At 45.0% G+C, this 17,626-nt stretch overlaps 1 protein-coding gene across 1 annotated transcript in view; it reads left to right on the plus strand.

Annotated features, from left to right (window-relative positions):
- The first annotated feature begins 3,623 nt into the window (after nucleotides 1-3,623).
- The window catches only part of SLC25A28 (solute carrier family 25 member 28), a 49,653-nt gene continuing 35,650 nt past the window's right edge, over nucleotides 3,624-17,626 (plus strand). The window contains exon 1 of the mRNA XM_033940665.1: nucleotides 3,624-4,204. Coding sequence (XP_033796556.1) covers nucleotides 3,875-4,204 — 330 coding nt within the window. The 5' untranslated portion in view covers nucleotides 3,624-3,874. The remainder of the gene's footprint in view (nucleotides 4,205-17,626) is intronic.

Here is a 17,626-nt window from a genome sequence, read left to right on the forward strand (position 1 = left end):
GAAGAACTTTCTTACATTCGTACAGAATCTATCCCCTTTCAATTTTAGAGAGTGCCCTCTCGTTCTCCCTACCTTGGGGAGGGTGAACAACCTGTCCTTATCTACTACATCTATTCCCTTCAGTACCTTGAATGTTTTGATCATGTCCCCTCTCAATCTCCTCTGTTCAAAGGAGAAAAGGCCCAGTTTCTCTAATCTTTCACTATATGGCAACTCCTACAGCCCCTTAACCATCTTAATTGCCCTTCTCTGGACCCTTTCAAGTAGCATCATTTCCTTCTTCATGTACGGCGACCAGTGGACGCAGTACTCCAGGTGAGGCACACCATGGCCAGGTATGTGTTAAGTCTTATACCTATGCATATTTCTTTCTTGCTCTTAGAGTAATGACAGTGTCATTACTCTTCAATGATTGTTTACAGCTTGAGTATGAATCTATAACAATAATCCTCTTTAAGTGCGCATGCGCACTTAAGAGGCTGTGGGTTCCTCACAAGTGCTGTGTCCCTCCGTGCCGAATTCCATTTTCGAATTCGAACACGGAGAGACACAGCACAGCCGGCGACTCCCCCCTCCTGCCCTCACTCACCGCCAAAACCAGCTACTTTTAAGCCTCCTCCTTCTTGCTGGCTCACCAGCGTTTAAATTCACAGAAAAGCGCTGCAGCGCGCTACCACTGGCCTCACCGTCTTCTGTCCACTGCGGCCCGCCCTCTTTGACTACTTCCTGTTTCCGCTAGGGTTGGCCGCAGTGGATAGAAGATGCTGAAGACAGCGGTAGCGCAGCGCAGCACTTTTCTGTGAATTTAAACGCGGCAGCTGGGAAGGGGGCTGCGGGAAATGCTGCTGCTGCACAGGAAAGGCCGGGAAATGCTGCTGCTGCTGCACAGGAAAGGCCAGGAAATGCTGCTGCACAGGAAAGGCTGGAAAATGCTGCTGCTGCTGCACAGGAAAGGCCGGGAAATGCTGCTGCTGCTGCTGCACAGGAAAGGCCGGGAAATGCTGCTGCTGCACAGGGAAGTGTGTGTGTGGGAAATGCTGATGCTGCATAGGGAAGTGTGTGTGTGTGGGGGAATGCTGCTGCTGCACAGGGAAGGCTGGGAAATGCTGCTGCTGCTGCTGCACAGGGAAGGATGGGAAATGCTGCTGCTGCTGCTGCTGCTGCACAGGGAAGGGTGGGAAATGCTGCTGCTGCACAGGAGGGGTGTGTGTGGAGGGTAAATGCTGCTTCTGCACAGGGAAGGGTGGGAAATGCTGCTGCTGCACAGGGAAGTGTGTGTGTGTGTGGGGGGGGAATGCTGCTGCTGCACAGGGAAGGGCGGGAAATGCGCTGCTGCACAGGAAAGTGGAGGGGACGGAGAGGGAAAGGGGGCATGGGAGCAATCTTGGTTTGCTTTGGGGGAGGGGAGACAGAAGGGGGCCATGGAGAGACAGAAAGACAGGCAGGCAGGCAGCGCATTAGAACGAAAGACAGACACACAGAAAGACAGCGGGCAGGGAGAGAGACAAAGACAGACAGACAGGGTGCCAGAGAGAGAACCAGAAAGAAAGGACAGACAGCAGGAGGGAGAAAGAAAGAAAGCGAGAGACAGGGGCAGGGAGAGACACAGATAGATAGAAAGAAAGACAGACATATTCTAGCACCTGTTAATGTAACGGGCTTAAACACTAGTATCACATATTGTTGTATAGCCTTTTGAGTACTGCTTTGTATACAACCCTCTATTATTATTGCTGATCTGTTGTGACATGACCATTACTTGTTGTTTATTACTATGCTTGAAAATAAATAACTTTTTGAACTTAAAAAAAAAAAAGCATTTAACATGTGCGAATAATTAGCACAAGCTAAATCGGGTAGCGTGCCTTAGTAAAAGACCCCAAAGTTTCACTGGTAAAAAGAAAGAAATGTACTGTGAACACAAATATGAGCCCCCATAATTATTTTTCTAAAGACAACCAAATTGGGTTATAAACTAAATTATCATGGATCAGATAACAAGATTGTTGTGTAATAAAGGCTTTATGGTAAAGTTAAAAATAATAATAACAGTTTATATACCGCAATACCGTTAAGTTCTATGCGGTTTACAAAAGATTAGTGGGGTACAAGTTGAGTTGACGTACAAGTTGAATTAACTTAAGGGATGTGGAGAACAATTGGGAGAAAGGGCAAGAGAGGGGAAAGAGGGAAGTGGGTCAGCTGTCTAGGTCTTTTGGGAATAGGTGGGTTTTGAGGCGTTTCCTGAATATCTCATAAGTGGTGGGCAATAGGAGTTGTTCTAGCTCTGGCAATGCAACCCCTGCTAATTCTTTTGGGCACTTTAGGGCAATCTGAGGTGGTTTCAACCTTCATAGAAACTGAGACAATAATTTGTCTACCTAATGATAGAATGACTTTGAAAAGAGAACTGGGATCATGCTCAGAATAATAAGCCATTCCAAAAAAGGTAGCACTTGTTTCCTTTTATTTTATAACCAGAGAATTTGGTGTACATTTCTACTAATTGAAAAAACAATCAGAACGGGAAAACTGTAGTGAGGAAAATAATAACATATCATCATCTTCATAAACAGACACTTTGAATGCCAAGTTTTTCAACTGAATGCCTTTGATTTTTGAATTATATTGCAATTAGAAAAGGCTCAACAACTAGATTGAAAAGCAACTGAGAGAGGAAACACCCCTCTAGTAGAGAATGACACAGATTTTTACCGGTCCCCACGAGTTCTATTCCTGTCCCCGCCATCTCTGTCCTCATCTGCACAAGCCTCAAACACTTTAAAATCATAAGTGTTTGAGGTTTGTGCAGTTAAGGCTGAGCTTACAGGAATGGGACAGCGACAAAAATCGCGGGGACGGGACAGGGAAATTGAGTTCCTGCGGGGACGGAGACAAATTTGTTCCCGTGTCATCCTCTACTGTCTAGTTCCTCTTTGACGTGAAATTACTTTGGAAAGTGAATTATTAACAATTATTCGAGCTGTTGGATTGGTATAATCTTAAACCTTCATCCTGTAATATAAATTTTTGCAAGCCCGAAAAATCTCTCTCAAAACAGCAGTTTGAACACTATGGATTGCATAGTGACTGCCACTTTAGAAGTATAAGTACGCAGGCCGGCCTGCATGCTAAGGCATTAAGACGAAGCACAATCCGGAATTCCGCGCTTGGTTGACCTTCCAGCACCGACCTTGGAACCTCTAACCACTTCCCCCTTCGCCAAAGCAGGCGATTGCTTAACCGCTCAGCAACTTTCCCTCCCACCTCTCTTGCAACTACGTGCTGATCATGTGACCTAACCCGTTTCACAAGGCGCGCACTATTTACCCAATGCATTCAAGCCGCTATTAATGACACGGTGCATTTACAGTAGACCCCGCCCATCACGCTAACGCTCTTCGCCCTAGGGGTAAAGGCGTACGCTCTCTCTACTCCCACTACTGCTTCTACTCCTACTCTGATTTATATAAAATCAAACTAAACATGAGTTAGAGCGGCGATCCGACATATAAGCCAATCACTTTTCCCACGTCAATCATGTACCCGCCCTCCCAACTTTGTCGTTTCAAGTCGGAAGCCAATTGGTGAACAATAAACAAGATGAACAGCGGAAAAAAGAAGCCGTCAACCTATCCGCGTTTTGGCAGCCGAGATTGGCAAACGAAATCGCCAATCGCATTCCACATTGCACAATGACGCCCCGCCTAGAGGTAGCGCGAATGGGTGGCGGGTGGGCGTGCCAGTCGGCCTCAGCGGGAGCCGCAGGCCCCTGACCAGCGGGAGTTTGAGCGGCGCCACGGCGGTCGTGGGGCCGAGCCGAAGCCGGGAGCGGCGCTCAGGGCCCGGCCACGAGCGGCCCGGGGACTGTAGCATGGAGTTGGAGGCTTTGCTGAAGGAACGGGCCGCGGCGGCTGGAGAGCCAGGCCGGGTGCTGGGCAGCTGGGTCAGGCGTGGATGGACAGCGGCAGGGCCCAGCGCCGGGGCCGGCGAGGCCGACGTGGGAGCTGGGGCCGTCTCTTCCCCGACAGAGGCTGCCCTGCGGAGACCCTGGGGGCCGGAGCATCAGCCTCGGGACAGAGCCGAGGAGGAGACCGAGTACGAGGCGTTGCCTGAGGGCGCCACCATTACTACCTATATGCTGGCCGGAGCTGTGGCGGGGATCATGGAGCATTGTCTGATGTACCCCGTGGACTGTGTCAAGGTGAGCGGAGGAGCCGCGGGCAGGCAGCTTGCTGCACGTGCCTGATCTCCGGGATCCGGCAGCTCGGATCCGGGCCCAGATGTGCACGGTGGCGACCTGCTCGGAAAAGTGTTGCTGCGTGCAGGAGCTCCCCCATCATTCACTCCCCTCCAGCTCTTCGGATCCGCATTTAGGCTGCGTTCCTTAAAGCACGGGGTAGGGCAGGGTTAGGTCAAGAAATATATGGGTCGCTGTGTAATGCGAAGGTAAGAATAGGAAGCTGGGCGGGGTAGAAGAGCACCTGATGAGCACCATAGTTTGAGAGCAGCACCTCCTAAATTATGTGCAGGTAGAGTTAGATTTGCTGCCTTAAGGTTGCCAGCTCGCACACTTTATAATATGCTGTAGTGGTAGCATGAACTAATTAATGTGCATTATTAACGAATTATCTAAAGCTGAACCCATTTATCCAGTGGGATTAATTTAATACTAACGTGTATTATTGGTGTTAGCCCTTTTAAATCTAGCCTGTATACTTGTGTAATAATTGGAAACCAAATAATCAGGATATTAAATAAACTGGATATCTTCAGAGGCTGTGTTATCAGTATTTGATTTAGCCTATACAAGACTGAGAAGTCCAAATAGGCAGTAAGTAAAGTATATATTGTAGAGCTGGCATTATCAGGCCTATGTGTAGGTTTCCTTATGTTCATGGACCAGAGTGTATCAGTTTTATCTTGTATAGATAAGTACATGAATGTGTGAAGGCAGATGTTAGGACAGTTGTTTATGCTTCATAGATTTACAGATATCGAGGCCTGTCCAGCAAATTAGTTGACAATAGTCATGGTAAATTGATATAGCATATAATGTAGCATTTTGCTTATAGTTGGTAGCATTGAATGGCAGTGATTCTGATTCTGATACTTGTCTTGGAATATGAATAATATGGAGCAAATTTTTAGATGTAAAACCTAGCTCCCAGTGATGAAATGTGACTGCTTTTCATCCATGTGCACACTGAAGCAGTGATCCAATGAGATGGGTATCTATGCTGTGTGTGTGGTGGCCCATGGGAATAGCTAGTTTGGATTCTGGTGTACAGATTCTGGGGAGGAGTTTGCCTTGTCAGCATTACCTTGCCAACAAAAATGAATCGAATCAAATCATTATACTACTACACTTAAAATGCTTTCTGAAAATCCATTTTGCTGTGAATCTTCTTCTGTATCTTTGTAAAAGAAATTCATCAGCAGAATCTATTTTATTTCCTCTTTAATGGGAATTGGGATCTTGCTACATCAGTGTCCCTGTGAGGTAAGAAGTAACCATACCCAAAGTTTTGACCTTTTGATACTTTAAAAAAAATTAAATAAAGATTAGTGCTGGGGATAGGAGGCGGCGATTGTGTGAGCTGTGTAAGCCTTAAAATGTAAACTCTTTGCTATGTCCTGTATGCTGGCTATGAAATGGAACAGTGAAATTAGCAGGAAACATTTCTGCTGGCAAATCCAAACATAGGATGGATGGTGTGAGAGCACAATAGTCAAAGGTTAGTGGTAATGTTTAGAGAAACTTTTGAGACTGGTATGATCAAGGATGATTTTACTCAGGAAAATAAAGCTGGAGATCATGTTGTGTGAGAGGTTCAACTTCTAAGCTATTGAGCAACAAGCTAGTAGAATCCAGTAATGAGACATAGTAATTACAGCGTTAAGCAATTTGTTTGTGGTTATGGGGATTTCAGTTCAGCTATCCCTTTAAAACTTTACTGGCAGCAGTAGACTAGCTCTAGAGGAGGTAATTAGAGCTGTGACTAAGCTGAGCTGATTGGAAGCTTTGCTTGGCTTTGTGATCTGAAGTGTTCAGGCAAAAGATCTGAGCTAGCTGCAGGAAACTGCTCTGGAAAGTCAGCAGTTGCTGGATTGAGAGAGCTGTACTTGACTGGAGGGAAAGACCAAACATACCCCAGTGTCTCTTGTACAGGAGAAATTGGTTTTCCCCAGCTGTTCAGACTCTGAGGCCAGTATGGAAAACTTGAGCAAATGCTAGTGCACATTTAGTGTAATGTCTGTGCATGATGCAGACAAGTGTCTCTCACAGAAGCTGACCAAGCACAAAACTTTCTGTTGGACAACCAGCACCTAGCATATTAAAATAGCTGGTAATGAGGAAAAGAAGTGTCCAGAAGACTAAGGCAAGCATAATATAGAAATGTGGAAGAGTTAGCTCATCTTTCTGTAGTAGCATCTGAGAGTTTAATGCCTGCATTTATTTCTTGCCAGCATATGAGAATTGCCAGCTTTCTTGTGGCATCCCTGAAGGGCATTTTTTTTTAAGACAGGAGGGCTCTTCACACAGGTCTAAGCAGAAAAAAAAATTATTTACCTGCACCCGTCCACGTATTGAAATGTAAGTATCAGCATGGCAAAACTTCTGCACAGAATATCATTCTAGCATATGCACAGATTGTGTTGGTGTACTTTCTGCTCAGATACAGTATAGCATACAACCTCGTATGCATGCATGCCCTAGCACACAAGCTTTGCGCTGGTACTGTTTTTGCACATCATTTGTTTACTACATTGGTAAGCAAAAATTGTGCATTAACATTTGTGTTAGCTGTATGCTTAACCCAACAGCGCAAGGTTCGAATTCAGGCTTTCTGCATTGGTCCTGAGCCTCTCTTGCTCCTAAGCCTAAGGGAAACCTACAGCCTTTGCCACTACTGCTCATGTCTGTAATACTACTAGATGTAAACAGAGATACTCTTCTCAAGAGTCACAATACAGTAAACATACAGACAACACACAAAGAAACTTCAGGAAAGTAGAAAACATGGTTGACATCAAGAAGGCTGTCATGAGAAGGTTCAAGGGATCATGGTGGCCTGAGCTAACTTCTGTGGTCCCCCCCCTATCAGTTGGTTTTCTCTTCTTCTGGTTTAGCATCACTTACCCACCCCCCAGTCCTCCAAACTTGCCAGCAGCAGCAATATGAAAAAAGGCAGCCACTGGCCAGCTCCTTGGTGTTCCTCTTGTTTCCTGCCTCCTGTGATGCAATTTCCTGGGAACACCCAGAGGGTGACTGGAATCTGCTTCTCTCTACCTTGCTGTTCCTGGTAAGTTTGCAGGACTGCAGACAGGGGAAAAGAGGAAGGGGCGAGAGACTAGAGATGTCCTACCTGCTGGGAGGGGGGGGCAAAAACACTTCATCATTGCACCAGGTGAGGCACCGGCAGTGATGTTAGTAGCTGGGGGTTTTGGTGCTCTTTGTGGCTTGTGTTCTCGGCTGGAGCATCACCTGGTCCAGTGGTTAGGATGGCCCTGGCTGGGGTTTAAGACTCAAAAGAAGCCCCATAAAGGGGAGTGTTTAGGCAGGCTGTGACTATGCTCAGAGAGGAAATGGATGTATTCAGGTGTATATTGCTACAAGATGAAAGATGTGGTAGGTTCAGGACTTGGAAGTGGTGAAAAATGGGTACTGGTAAGAGGAGCTTACCTAATGAGTGGAGATCACAAGTAGGGTTTTTACCCAGAGATAAGAGAGAATGGGAATGAAGTGAACTGCAGAGTGAAGGCACTTACAGGTGAGTAGAATCGGCTTGAACTGGATGTGGAAGCTAATAGGGAACCAGTGTAGCAACCCAAGAAGGCATGGACATAATTTGAGGAGGAAGTCATGCAGTTTAATTTAAGTACAGTAGCCTTTTAGTAGAGCTAGATTGTAACTGAAATGACATCTGGCCTTTTTACGAAAGGCCACTGATCTCAATAGAATGACAAAGGTGGTATTTGCTTCATGCCAGGGAACGCTGCCCAGCAGGGCAGCTGTACTCCATGCAGAAGTACATTACTTGGCTTGCATCAGGTGTATTGCAGAGCCAATCAGATTTTCTTATGTCTTTATTTTCAGTGTTTTTAATCCGGGTCTGAAAGTGGAATAGAATTGATTCAATCCCTTCTCCATCTGTCTAAGAGCATTGGACAGGGAAGTGAAACATGGGGATCAGAACCAATCTTTTTTTTAGAAATAACCTAAAATCAGTTAAGGAGAGAATTTTGTGTAAGGTCAAAGTTGAAAAGTTCTAGAACTGTGTTCTCAACTCGGTCCACAATGAATATGCATGAAATAAATTTGGATAGTCTGAAAACCTGACTGGCAAAGAGGTACTCCAGGACTGAGTTGAGAAACACTGTTCTAGAAGATCCATTCATAATCATGGTTTTCAGTTCTTCTTTGTTCTTTCCAATCCAACAGAAGTTGGAAAGAATTATTCAAAAGGGCTTGAAGTCTTCCTGGGGGCAAAATACCTCAAACTTTAATAGGACAGAAAAAATGGGGAAAATAAAAAAAAGTCAAAATGGACTAGATCAGAAGTCCAGATGAATGACTCCCCCTGCACCCCTAAAAAAAAAAAAAAAAAGTCCCAATGCATTTCTGTAGGAGAATCAATTTTGGCTTCTGTAACATAGAAATTTTACATACAATGGAACATAGTAATTGAGGAATTTTTCCTTTCAAACTGCCTCACCCAACCTCCTGAAAAGCCACCCCCCTCAAAAACTACTCCCTCAACCACTGTGTACTCTCTTAACTGCCCCACCACTTTGAATTGTCACCAACCAACCCCCCCACCATTGTCTAAATTGTCCACACACCCCTTATGTCCAATTACCAGAAACTGATCATGTATTGGCCTTCACTGCACCTCCATTAGAACAAGTTGTAGCTGAAAATTATTGCATTGGATAAAGGTAATACATCTGTGACTAGCTTATCAGTTTGATACAAGAAGAGCCAAGGGAAATGTCTGAAATGTACAGTATAAGTAGATTATAGTAGGGCTGTGGAGTTGGCATATAAAACTTTATACTCTCCTTTATTTATGGTATCTCCACTTTGATTCTGACTCCTTTATTTATATATCTATACTAGTCTTTAAGTCTGTTACATTAACGGGTGCTAGAATAGATGTGTGTGTCTGTCTTTCTTTCTCTCTCTCTCTCCTTGGCCGCTGTCTGTCTGTCTTTTTTTTTTTTTTAGCACACCCCTCCTAAAGCAGCCCCCTTTCCCTCTCTCCCTGGCCCCCTGTTGTGCCATGCCTGCCTGCTCTGTGGCCCCTTCTGTTCCCCCCTTCCAGAGCAAAGCATGATTGCTGCCTACCCCCCCAGCACACCCATCCCCCCAAAGCAGGCCCCTTTCCCTCTCCCCCCTGGCCCCCTGTTGTGCCATGCCTGCCTGCTCCATGTCCCCCTTCTGTTCCCCCCCTCCCAGAGCAAAGCATGTTTGCTGTCTGGCCCCCAGCACACCCCTCCCCCCAAAGCAGCCCCCTTTACCTCTCCCTCTGGCCCGAGTGAGTGGTTAGAGCTATAGCCTCAGCACCCTGAGGTTGTGGGTTCAAATCCCATGCTGCTCCTGGAGTCCTTTGTAGCGCATGCACACTTTTGCCGCCAAAGCCCGACAGATCAGGGATAGTTTGAACGTAAAATATAATTTTTTTTTGTGGGCGGGAGAGAAATAATGGTGATAGAAAACGTTGATCTGAAGCGTACCTGCACAGCTCAAATCCTTTCATCTCTACAACTTAGGATCCCAGTGTAAACCAGGCCAGTTTAACAGCTGGCTTCCACGGGGTGACAAAGGTGGATACAATCAAACCAAAACCTGACGCCAAAAATACCAACTCACATCCATTAAGTCTGTGACACACAGTTAACTGCCCCCCACACTTACATTAATTGTGGGAATTCCCAGCATTCTTTCCGTGAGCCTTGATCTGATTCTGGTAACGGCGCATTACAAATGAAAAATGTAAAGTAAATTCAGAGAGAGCGCCTCTCCTTCAATCTTCCACTCTCCCCAGCTATGTTCTCTCCCTCATTGTCAAACCGTCCGTGCCCTACCTTCAAACTTGCAGTCCAAGCCTTGAGGATCATGGCAGGGATGAAGGCATTGTTTGCCGGCCGCTGGAAGGAGGGGGGAGTTCGGTCCTGTCTCGGTCCCACTAAACCGGCTGGCAATAACCATGGGGGCTTTCCCTCTTGCTAAATCGCTATAGGCTCTGCCGGTCTCAATCCCGCCCCTCAGGATCGAGACCGGCAGAGCCTTTAGTAATTTGGCAAAAGGGAAGAACCCATGGCATCTGACTTTGTTATTGCCAGAAGGTTTAACAGGGACAGGACCGAAGGCAGGACTGCTCACAATCCGGATGTGCCACAGGACTCGGCGTTCACTCGCTCTGTGACGGTTCATCTTCTGCAAGTGACGTACTAAGTGCGCATGCGCAGTCGTGCGGCCACACCACTACAGAAAAGGGATCAGGGAACACGTTTCGCTACTGCGCATGCGCGGGCTAGCATTTTATTATTTAAGATAGATGTTGTGCTAGAGTGTTTCTCAACTTTTTCAAGCCAAGTACCCCCTAAGTCTAACAAATATCAACTGAGTACCCCCACCCCATAATAATAGTACTAATTGTAAGGCAATTCCTTCCATCTGTTTTTCATATACACACAATATAATCTTATTCAGTGTTCTCCCCAGAAATTTTTTCCAGCCGGGTGGCATGAAAAAGTAGTTGGGTGGGACGGGGAAATTTGGTGGTGGGGAAAATTTAAATGTATACTATTTTTATTTGTTAATTATTATTATTTTCCAATGCTCAATATGACTTCCTTTTTTAAGGTTTGACACTTGTGCCAGAATATTTTTACTAAATTTAAGAAGTATCCAATTCTAGAAGTGAATAATTAGATATTCACCCTCTTTCAAATGGTATAGAGGTTTAAAAAAGGGAAATGCGTTAATGAAGTCATTAGGTTCAATCTAGCCATTTATTTCTGCATGAATTTAAACAACTGAAAAAAAAAAAGATAAATATAGCTCATCCAGTCATACAAGAAAGGCTGTACAACACCTCTAATAATGTTTTTACTAGGTTCCTTCCTGAGGTCTCACTGATGATATGAAATAGATACTATCCCCACTTCCAGACTTCTTCCACATAATTTATGGAGAGTTTTTACTGAGCCTTGAAAGACACCTGTGTGATTGATCTTTATCTGCTTCTTTTTTATTTTGCTATAGTACAAAGTAAGAGCTAGGGCAAAACAGTATAGATAAAGATGTAGGTAATAATTAGCAATGTATTAAAAATATTTTATTTTGATTTGCTTATAATGTCATTTGAAAGCTGCTTGATGATAATACAACTTTAATTTAATTCTTTATAATGTGTGTGTCTGTGTGTTGGGGTGGGGGGGACAGCACCTACGTCAACAGTAAAGTTAGAATAGGGTCATTAAATCCAGTGGTGTACCTAGTATATATGACAGCCAGTGCTGATCATTTTTTAACAACCCCCTCCTCTATATAAAAAAAGATATTTTTAGTAATAATCCATGAGTCACACAATAAGGGTGCATCTAGGAAAAGGCAGCATCTTAAACACTGCAGTGAGCACTAGAACATCAACACACGCATTGTAAAACTAAACAAACCAGATCCTACACAGTCAATTGATCATGTAGTCGATTCTAACAGAAAGCCATGTCCTTTTCATACACACAGAACACAGATACACCCTTGCCCAATATGGAATAATCACAAACTAAAAATAGAAATATGTAGACAAAAGTTAAACTGAACCAAGAAACCAGACCCTGCATACAATGCAACACCACAGAAACAGTGACACGTCCCCTAATACTGTGCAAAATATAAAGATAGTAGATGTAAATTTGAAAAAATCTTCTACATAACAATCACCACTTTACAAATTAACAAATACAAAATAAAATAAATAATGAGAAATATGAAAATACCATTTTATTGGACTAATCCATTTTTCAATTAGCTTTCAGAGGCCAAATCTTTCTTCAAGACAGTACAGTGTACAGCTGTTATGGTATTCTGTCCTGACCTGAGGAAAGGGGTTTAGTGCCCCCCCCAATTGCCTTATTTCCATTTCCTATTGATACATTTTAATCAATACAGTTACAATACTACTTGATTCTACCTTTTGTCGTTCCTGCTTTAGTCATCTTCTCTTCACTTTCTTCTTTCTATTCAGCATTTGTCCTCGCTCCCTTCCACGCAACATCTGTCCTCTCTCTTTGCCCCTTCCATCCAGCCTCTGCCCTCTCTCTACCCCTTCCATCTACTGTCCACCCTCTCTCTGCCCCTTGCATCCACTGTCCACCCTTCCTGCCTTTTCCATCCAGTATCCGCCCTCTCTCTGTTCCTTATGGTATCTTCCCTCTTTTTTTGTCCCTTCAATAAACTCTATATCCTGTGCCCTTTCTCTCTTTTGTACATGATTTATTTCAGCTTCACCCCTTCTCCATTTTTTTGTCTCCACCCCTCCCCTATGCTCTGGCATCTCTCTCTTCTCCTTTCCTTCCTTCCTTCCTTCCCACTTCACCCCATGGTCTTACATCTCTATCTCCTTCCCTTCTCTCCCCCCTCTCCAGTATCTGCTTCCTGTCTTGCCCCTTTGGTCCAGGCCTCTCTCTTTCTCTCCATCTTTATTCTGTGAGGAAATCATGTTGATCTTGAACACTGAATAATTCTTCCACATTCTCCATATCACTGTACTGTAGTCTGGTCCAGCAGACTGCTTTGGCACTATTACATGGGTAATAGTAAATTCATTATGCATCAGCTTTCCACACAGAATGCCACAAGTCTCTATTTCTTGTGCTATGTTTTCATATTCACATCGTCTTCCCAATCCTTCTATCTTCTGGATTTTCCCATTCTTGTCAAGAGCCTGCTGCGAGGCACAGGATCCCGCACGCAACAGCAGAACAGCTTTGCCTCGAGCCGTTTCTAGGCGAACTGGGCCTTCCTGCCTCAGTGAAGAGAAAAAGGAAATACGTATTTTCACAGCTGGATTTCCTCAACACCTCTTTCCCCTTCTCGCGTCGAGGTCTATTCTTGAGAAGCACTCGCGAGAGTGACGCTTCCAGCTGGTGGTTCCTATTAGTGGGTGAAGGTGGCACGGTCTGAACCCCAACGAGCAGGAGAGCAGAGTGAGAGCCATACCGGGCGCGGGCCACAGTGAGATCCGTTTTGGACGCATGTTGTGCAGGGCTGGACTAAAGCAAGTTGTAAGCTTCCTTCCATCACTGACCTATCTTTCATAGGTCAGTGACAGAGAGAAGATTACAACTCGCTGCTCTTGCTTGCTTCAGGCCTTCCTCGTTGCCGGGTCCTGCCTTCACGGAAACAGAAAGTAAGCAGGACCCGGCAGCGAGGAAAGTCCGAAGCAAGCAAGAGCAAGTTGTAAGCTGACCTGTCTCCTGTAGCGAACTCATGCTCTGGGGCTCTAACGTGTGTGTGCCGACTTTCCTTCTCTTCCCCCCCTCACCCCCAGGGATGTGACTTCCAGTTTCGGAGGGAAGAGAAGGGAAGCTGGCACGCACATGTTAGAGCCCCGGAGCATGGGTTCAAGTCGCTTGCTGGCATTAAAAACTAAAAAAAAGTCAGGCTCCTGCGTTTCAGGCTGTGCCGAGTCAGCCAGGTACATCTCCAAACCAGTGAGAAGGTTTCTCCTTCACGTCTGCCTGCCTGCCTCAGAAGTGTTCTTTCTGAACACTTCCAGGGTGGGCAGACAGCAGGAGGTTGGCTTTGTTGGCTCTGTTTTTTAAAAAAATGTTGATTCTCTGGCTGCCCAAAGATTTTAAAATACAGAGGGGTGAGCTGATAGGTGGGGGAATCAGGAATGAAGCCTGCCTCCCGCCGTTTGCCTGCCTGCCCCAGAAATGTTCTTTCTTTAGCGTTCTTTGTAGGCTGCAGAATGAACACTTCCCATGCAGGCAGACAGTGGGAGGCTGGCTTTGTTGCGCTGCTGACCACCTGAAGTTTTTAAAATGCAGCAGAGGGGAGCTGGTAGGTGGGGGAAATCGGGAACTGGGGAGAGGTCGGATCCAGTTGAGAGGAGTGAGGATTGGGATTAGGTTGGCTTTGACGAAGGGGGGCGGGCAGGAAGGAGGGATCCCTGGTGGCTTAGGCAGAGGCGGACGGGCAGGCAATACCCGCCATGGCATGTACCCCCAACAAGCAGCCCGCGTACTCCCACAGGTACACGTACTGCATGTTGAAAAATACTGTTGTACTATATTCAAGGTGTGGCTTCTTGGGTTTTTGGTTTGATTTAGGTATATCATTTTTGGTCAGCTATTACAGATTTGGTATTTCTGTTCTGTGTGTGTGACCAATGTATTCTGTATAGTGGAAGGGTATATTTGTGAGGGGGAGGGGACACTGGTTTTGTTAATCCTTGTTCTGTATTTGATTTATAAAATGACAGTTTTACAGAATATTGTTTTTTTTATACTTTAATAAAATGATTTCAATATCAAGCCTTAACTATTCAAGGCTTGTGTGGATGGGATCAGACAGAGTGACACAGGGACCAAGTTTGTCCCCATCCCTGTGAATTTTCTAGGTGTCACATTCACTAATATAAATATCATAAAATATATTCTGTTACATCCCTTCGGGATTCCATACACTTGGTGTTCAATCCCAACCCGCAGTCTGGTTGTTGCAGAATGTACATTTTTTTTTAACACATGCTTCACGCCTCCTGGTAGAATCAGTTTCAATTTCTGCAACATATCAGAGTAGAAGTTTTTTGTTGCTGCTTTGCTCGTTTCTTATTTTTTCGTTTAAAGCTCACTTAAACTTTGGTTCTCAGTAGCTTCAGTGCCTTGAGACCCCTTCCTGGTGGTCCACTGTCGAAGAAAAGGATGCAGTCCTGCGTTGTTGGACTGCAGCTTCACAGAGAAACTCTGGTGGATCTGTGAAACCAGCCTGCTTTGTGCCACCTTCTTACAATATCCAGGGTCCCTTCCTGTGGTGTTTGCTGGCCAGTGCCCCTGTCACAGGTTTCTAGTGCAGGTTGTGTGCATCTGGACAGAAACCCACAAGAGTTTCAAGGTGCATGCTGCCTTACCCGCCCTCAACCGTGTAGCAGAGGATCCGTGGGGGCGGAGGGTGTAGTCAGTCTCTAGCCGGCTGGCAGTCCGAAGATCTTGAGTTCCAGTGAATTTGGAGCTGTTTCTGAGGCAGAAAGTCTTTTTTTTTTCTCTCCACTGAGCTGCTTTAAAAACGCTGACAAAGATACTACAGACTCCTATGGGAACTTCGGGTGGGGGGGGGGGGGCTTGTAACTTGCTTCAAACTCTGTTTTTCAGTTTCTGAGGGTTGGGTTCAGGTCCCCCCCCCACCTCCCCAGACCCCAAATCGTTATTTTTTCATTTTTGGAATTTGTTTATTTTTGCTGTTTTTGGCACAAATTGTGATGGTGACCATCTTGGATTTTAAAATTGATCTTTTTTTCTAACTTTAAATTCTGCCTCAAAAAACCTCAATTTGACTCAAAATCAATTGAGGTGGGCCCCAGTCCCTAATCTATTTATTTAATTTTCTATATCATTCTCCCAGGGGAGCTCAGAACAGTTTACATGCATTCAGGTACTCAAGCAATTTTGGATGTGGATATTGATTGCACTGGATCAGCGATTTTGAAACACGTGCCATAGTGCACCGGGGAGGGGGCAGGAGCTTCAGACTTTGCCTCCTTTGTGTCCTCTTGGGCTGGGGAGCTGGCCTGGGTCTTGAAGTAGGTCGCTGTCTAGTCCTACCTCGGAATGGAGACTTCACACACTATATACTGGTTTCAATAGATATATATTTATTAACAAATCAGTAACAGCTTACAAGAATAAATCATTCAGCATATAGCGTAACAGAAAGTGATCTTCAGGCCTGAGGATCCTCTGAGGTCTGTTCTGCTTACTTCCGTTTAACAGGCCTGTTTTTATACATTTTTTGGTGGTCAACACCACGTTGGCCTAAATCACATGGTACATCTTTATTGGTTATTTTCTTATACGTCATTACATAAGTAGATTCATTTATTGGCTTATCTATTTGTGTCATCTTATACGTCTGTTCAGTCTACCGTAAGGCCTAATCCTTTCCCGCAAATGCCCTTTTCCCTTTACCATATAAGCAATTCCGAGTCTCAAATTCCTTCTCTGCTGTGGTAACACATGATATATCTTGCTAAATAATATTCTTGAAAATTCTATTTTTCTGACCATGAGCTGTGTTCCTCTTTGCATAATATCCGGCCAGGTGCCATGCATTGGAATTTAAGTCTTGTTTCTTATAAGTTTTTGCTTACCATAGCTAACTCAGAAACAGGATATTTCTCAATCACTATAGGCCAGCTGGCAAGTGGGTTATGAAATATCTTTTACAGTTAATATACTGATTTATTAGAGCAAGAGGGAGGGGAGGGGGTTTTCTCCTGTGAGGTCTGGTTACTTCACCTTTATCCAAAGGACTTATCCTGCTTCACCTGTATCACACAAGGACTTGACAAGGATTTTATGATCTTCTTCTTCTTTCCATCCTTCTTTCCCTCTCAGTCTGTGTCTTCCAAAGAAAATCTCGCCCAGTGGCCATTCTGGAGTCTGGCGCAGTTCGCCTGCGTTCCGAGTCTAGGGACTCTTTTGACACACTGCATGTACCTCAACAATGCCCTGCCACGGTTGTGGAGTGGGCCTCATCTCCGGATTTTATTTGGCTCCTCTGAATGGCGTATCCTCAGCCCTTACTCATTTAACACAGCTGGTAGGTGCTTCAGGGGTTTTTTCAGTCTATGTTGTCTGTGGCGAAGCTTCCTTTCGGGAGCTCTCTTGTCTAGCAGTGCCAGATTTTGATTGTGGTAGTTGCCATGCAGATTTTGTTTCTTCTGTCTTCTGCCACTGTATTTGATTTGGCTCCAGCTCATTCCTTTGCTGAGACAGGTCTCCTCGGCCTCCCTGAGCCTCCGGTTTTGGAGGTGCTGATCCTTCACATTTTCAGCAGGCTTCTGTCTGCCTCTTTATGGCTGATGTTCTGAAAAAGCTCCATTTGGATTTTCCACTTTTTAGGATTAGGTCCTGGCCTGTTCTCCTGTTCCTTTTCCATACCGTCCATACCTTCTGGGTCTGGTTTCAGAACCATGTGAACCCTGGACAGCTTTTTCTGAACTGCTAAAGCTATGTCTACACTATCACCTGAATCCTACTTTTTGGCAGGTCTGAACAGCCTGAGGTAGATTCTGCCCTGGCACAGGTTTTACAGCACGTAGCTCTTCCCTAGTGATGGAAGGTGAAGTTTCAGAACTCTCGGGATTGCAGGAGGCTGCTGTTATACAAAATATTCTTTTCTAGCATCTTCAGGTAGCTGAATGGTGGTAGCTACTTCATTTATGATGCATGCTTGTCATTCTGGCCTGCACAATGGGGTGATGCATGCCTGTGCTGGTGTGGGTTGATGTAGCTGCAGTGCTGGGTAACCTTCATGATCTCATTTAAGTCTTAGTACATGTTCTGCTGGTGCAGAGTCTGAGTGCGGAACTCTTTGGATCTGTCTTTG

The sequence above is a fragment of the Geotrypetes seraphini genome, chromosome 4 (genome assembly GCF_902459505.1).
Source record: "Geotrypetes seraphini chromosome 4, aGeoSer1.1, whole genome shotgun sequence".
Taxonomy (NCBI): domain Eukaryota; kingdom Metazoa; phylum Chordata; class Amphibia; order Gymnophiona; family Dermophiidae; genus Geotrypetes; species Geotrypetes seraphini.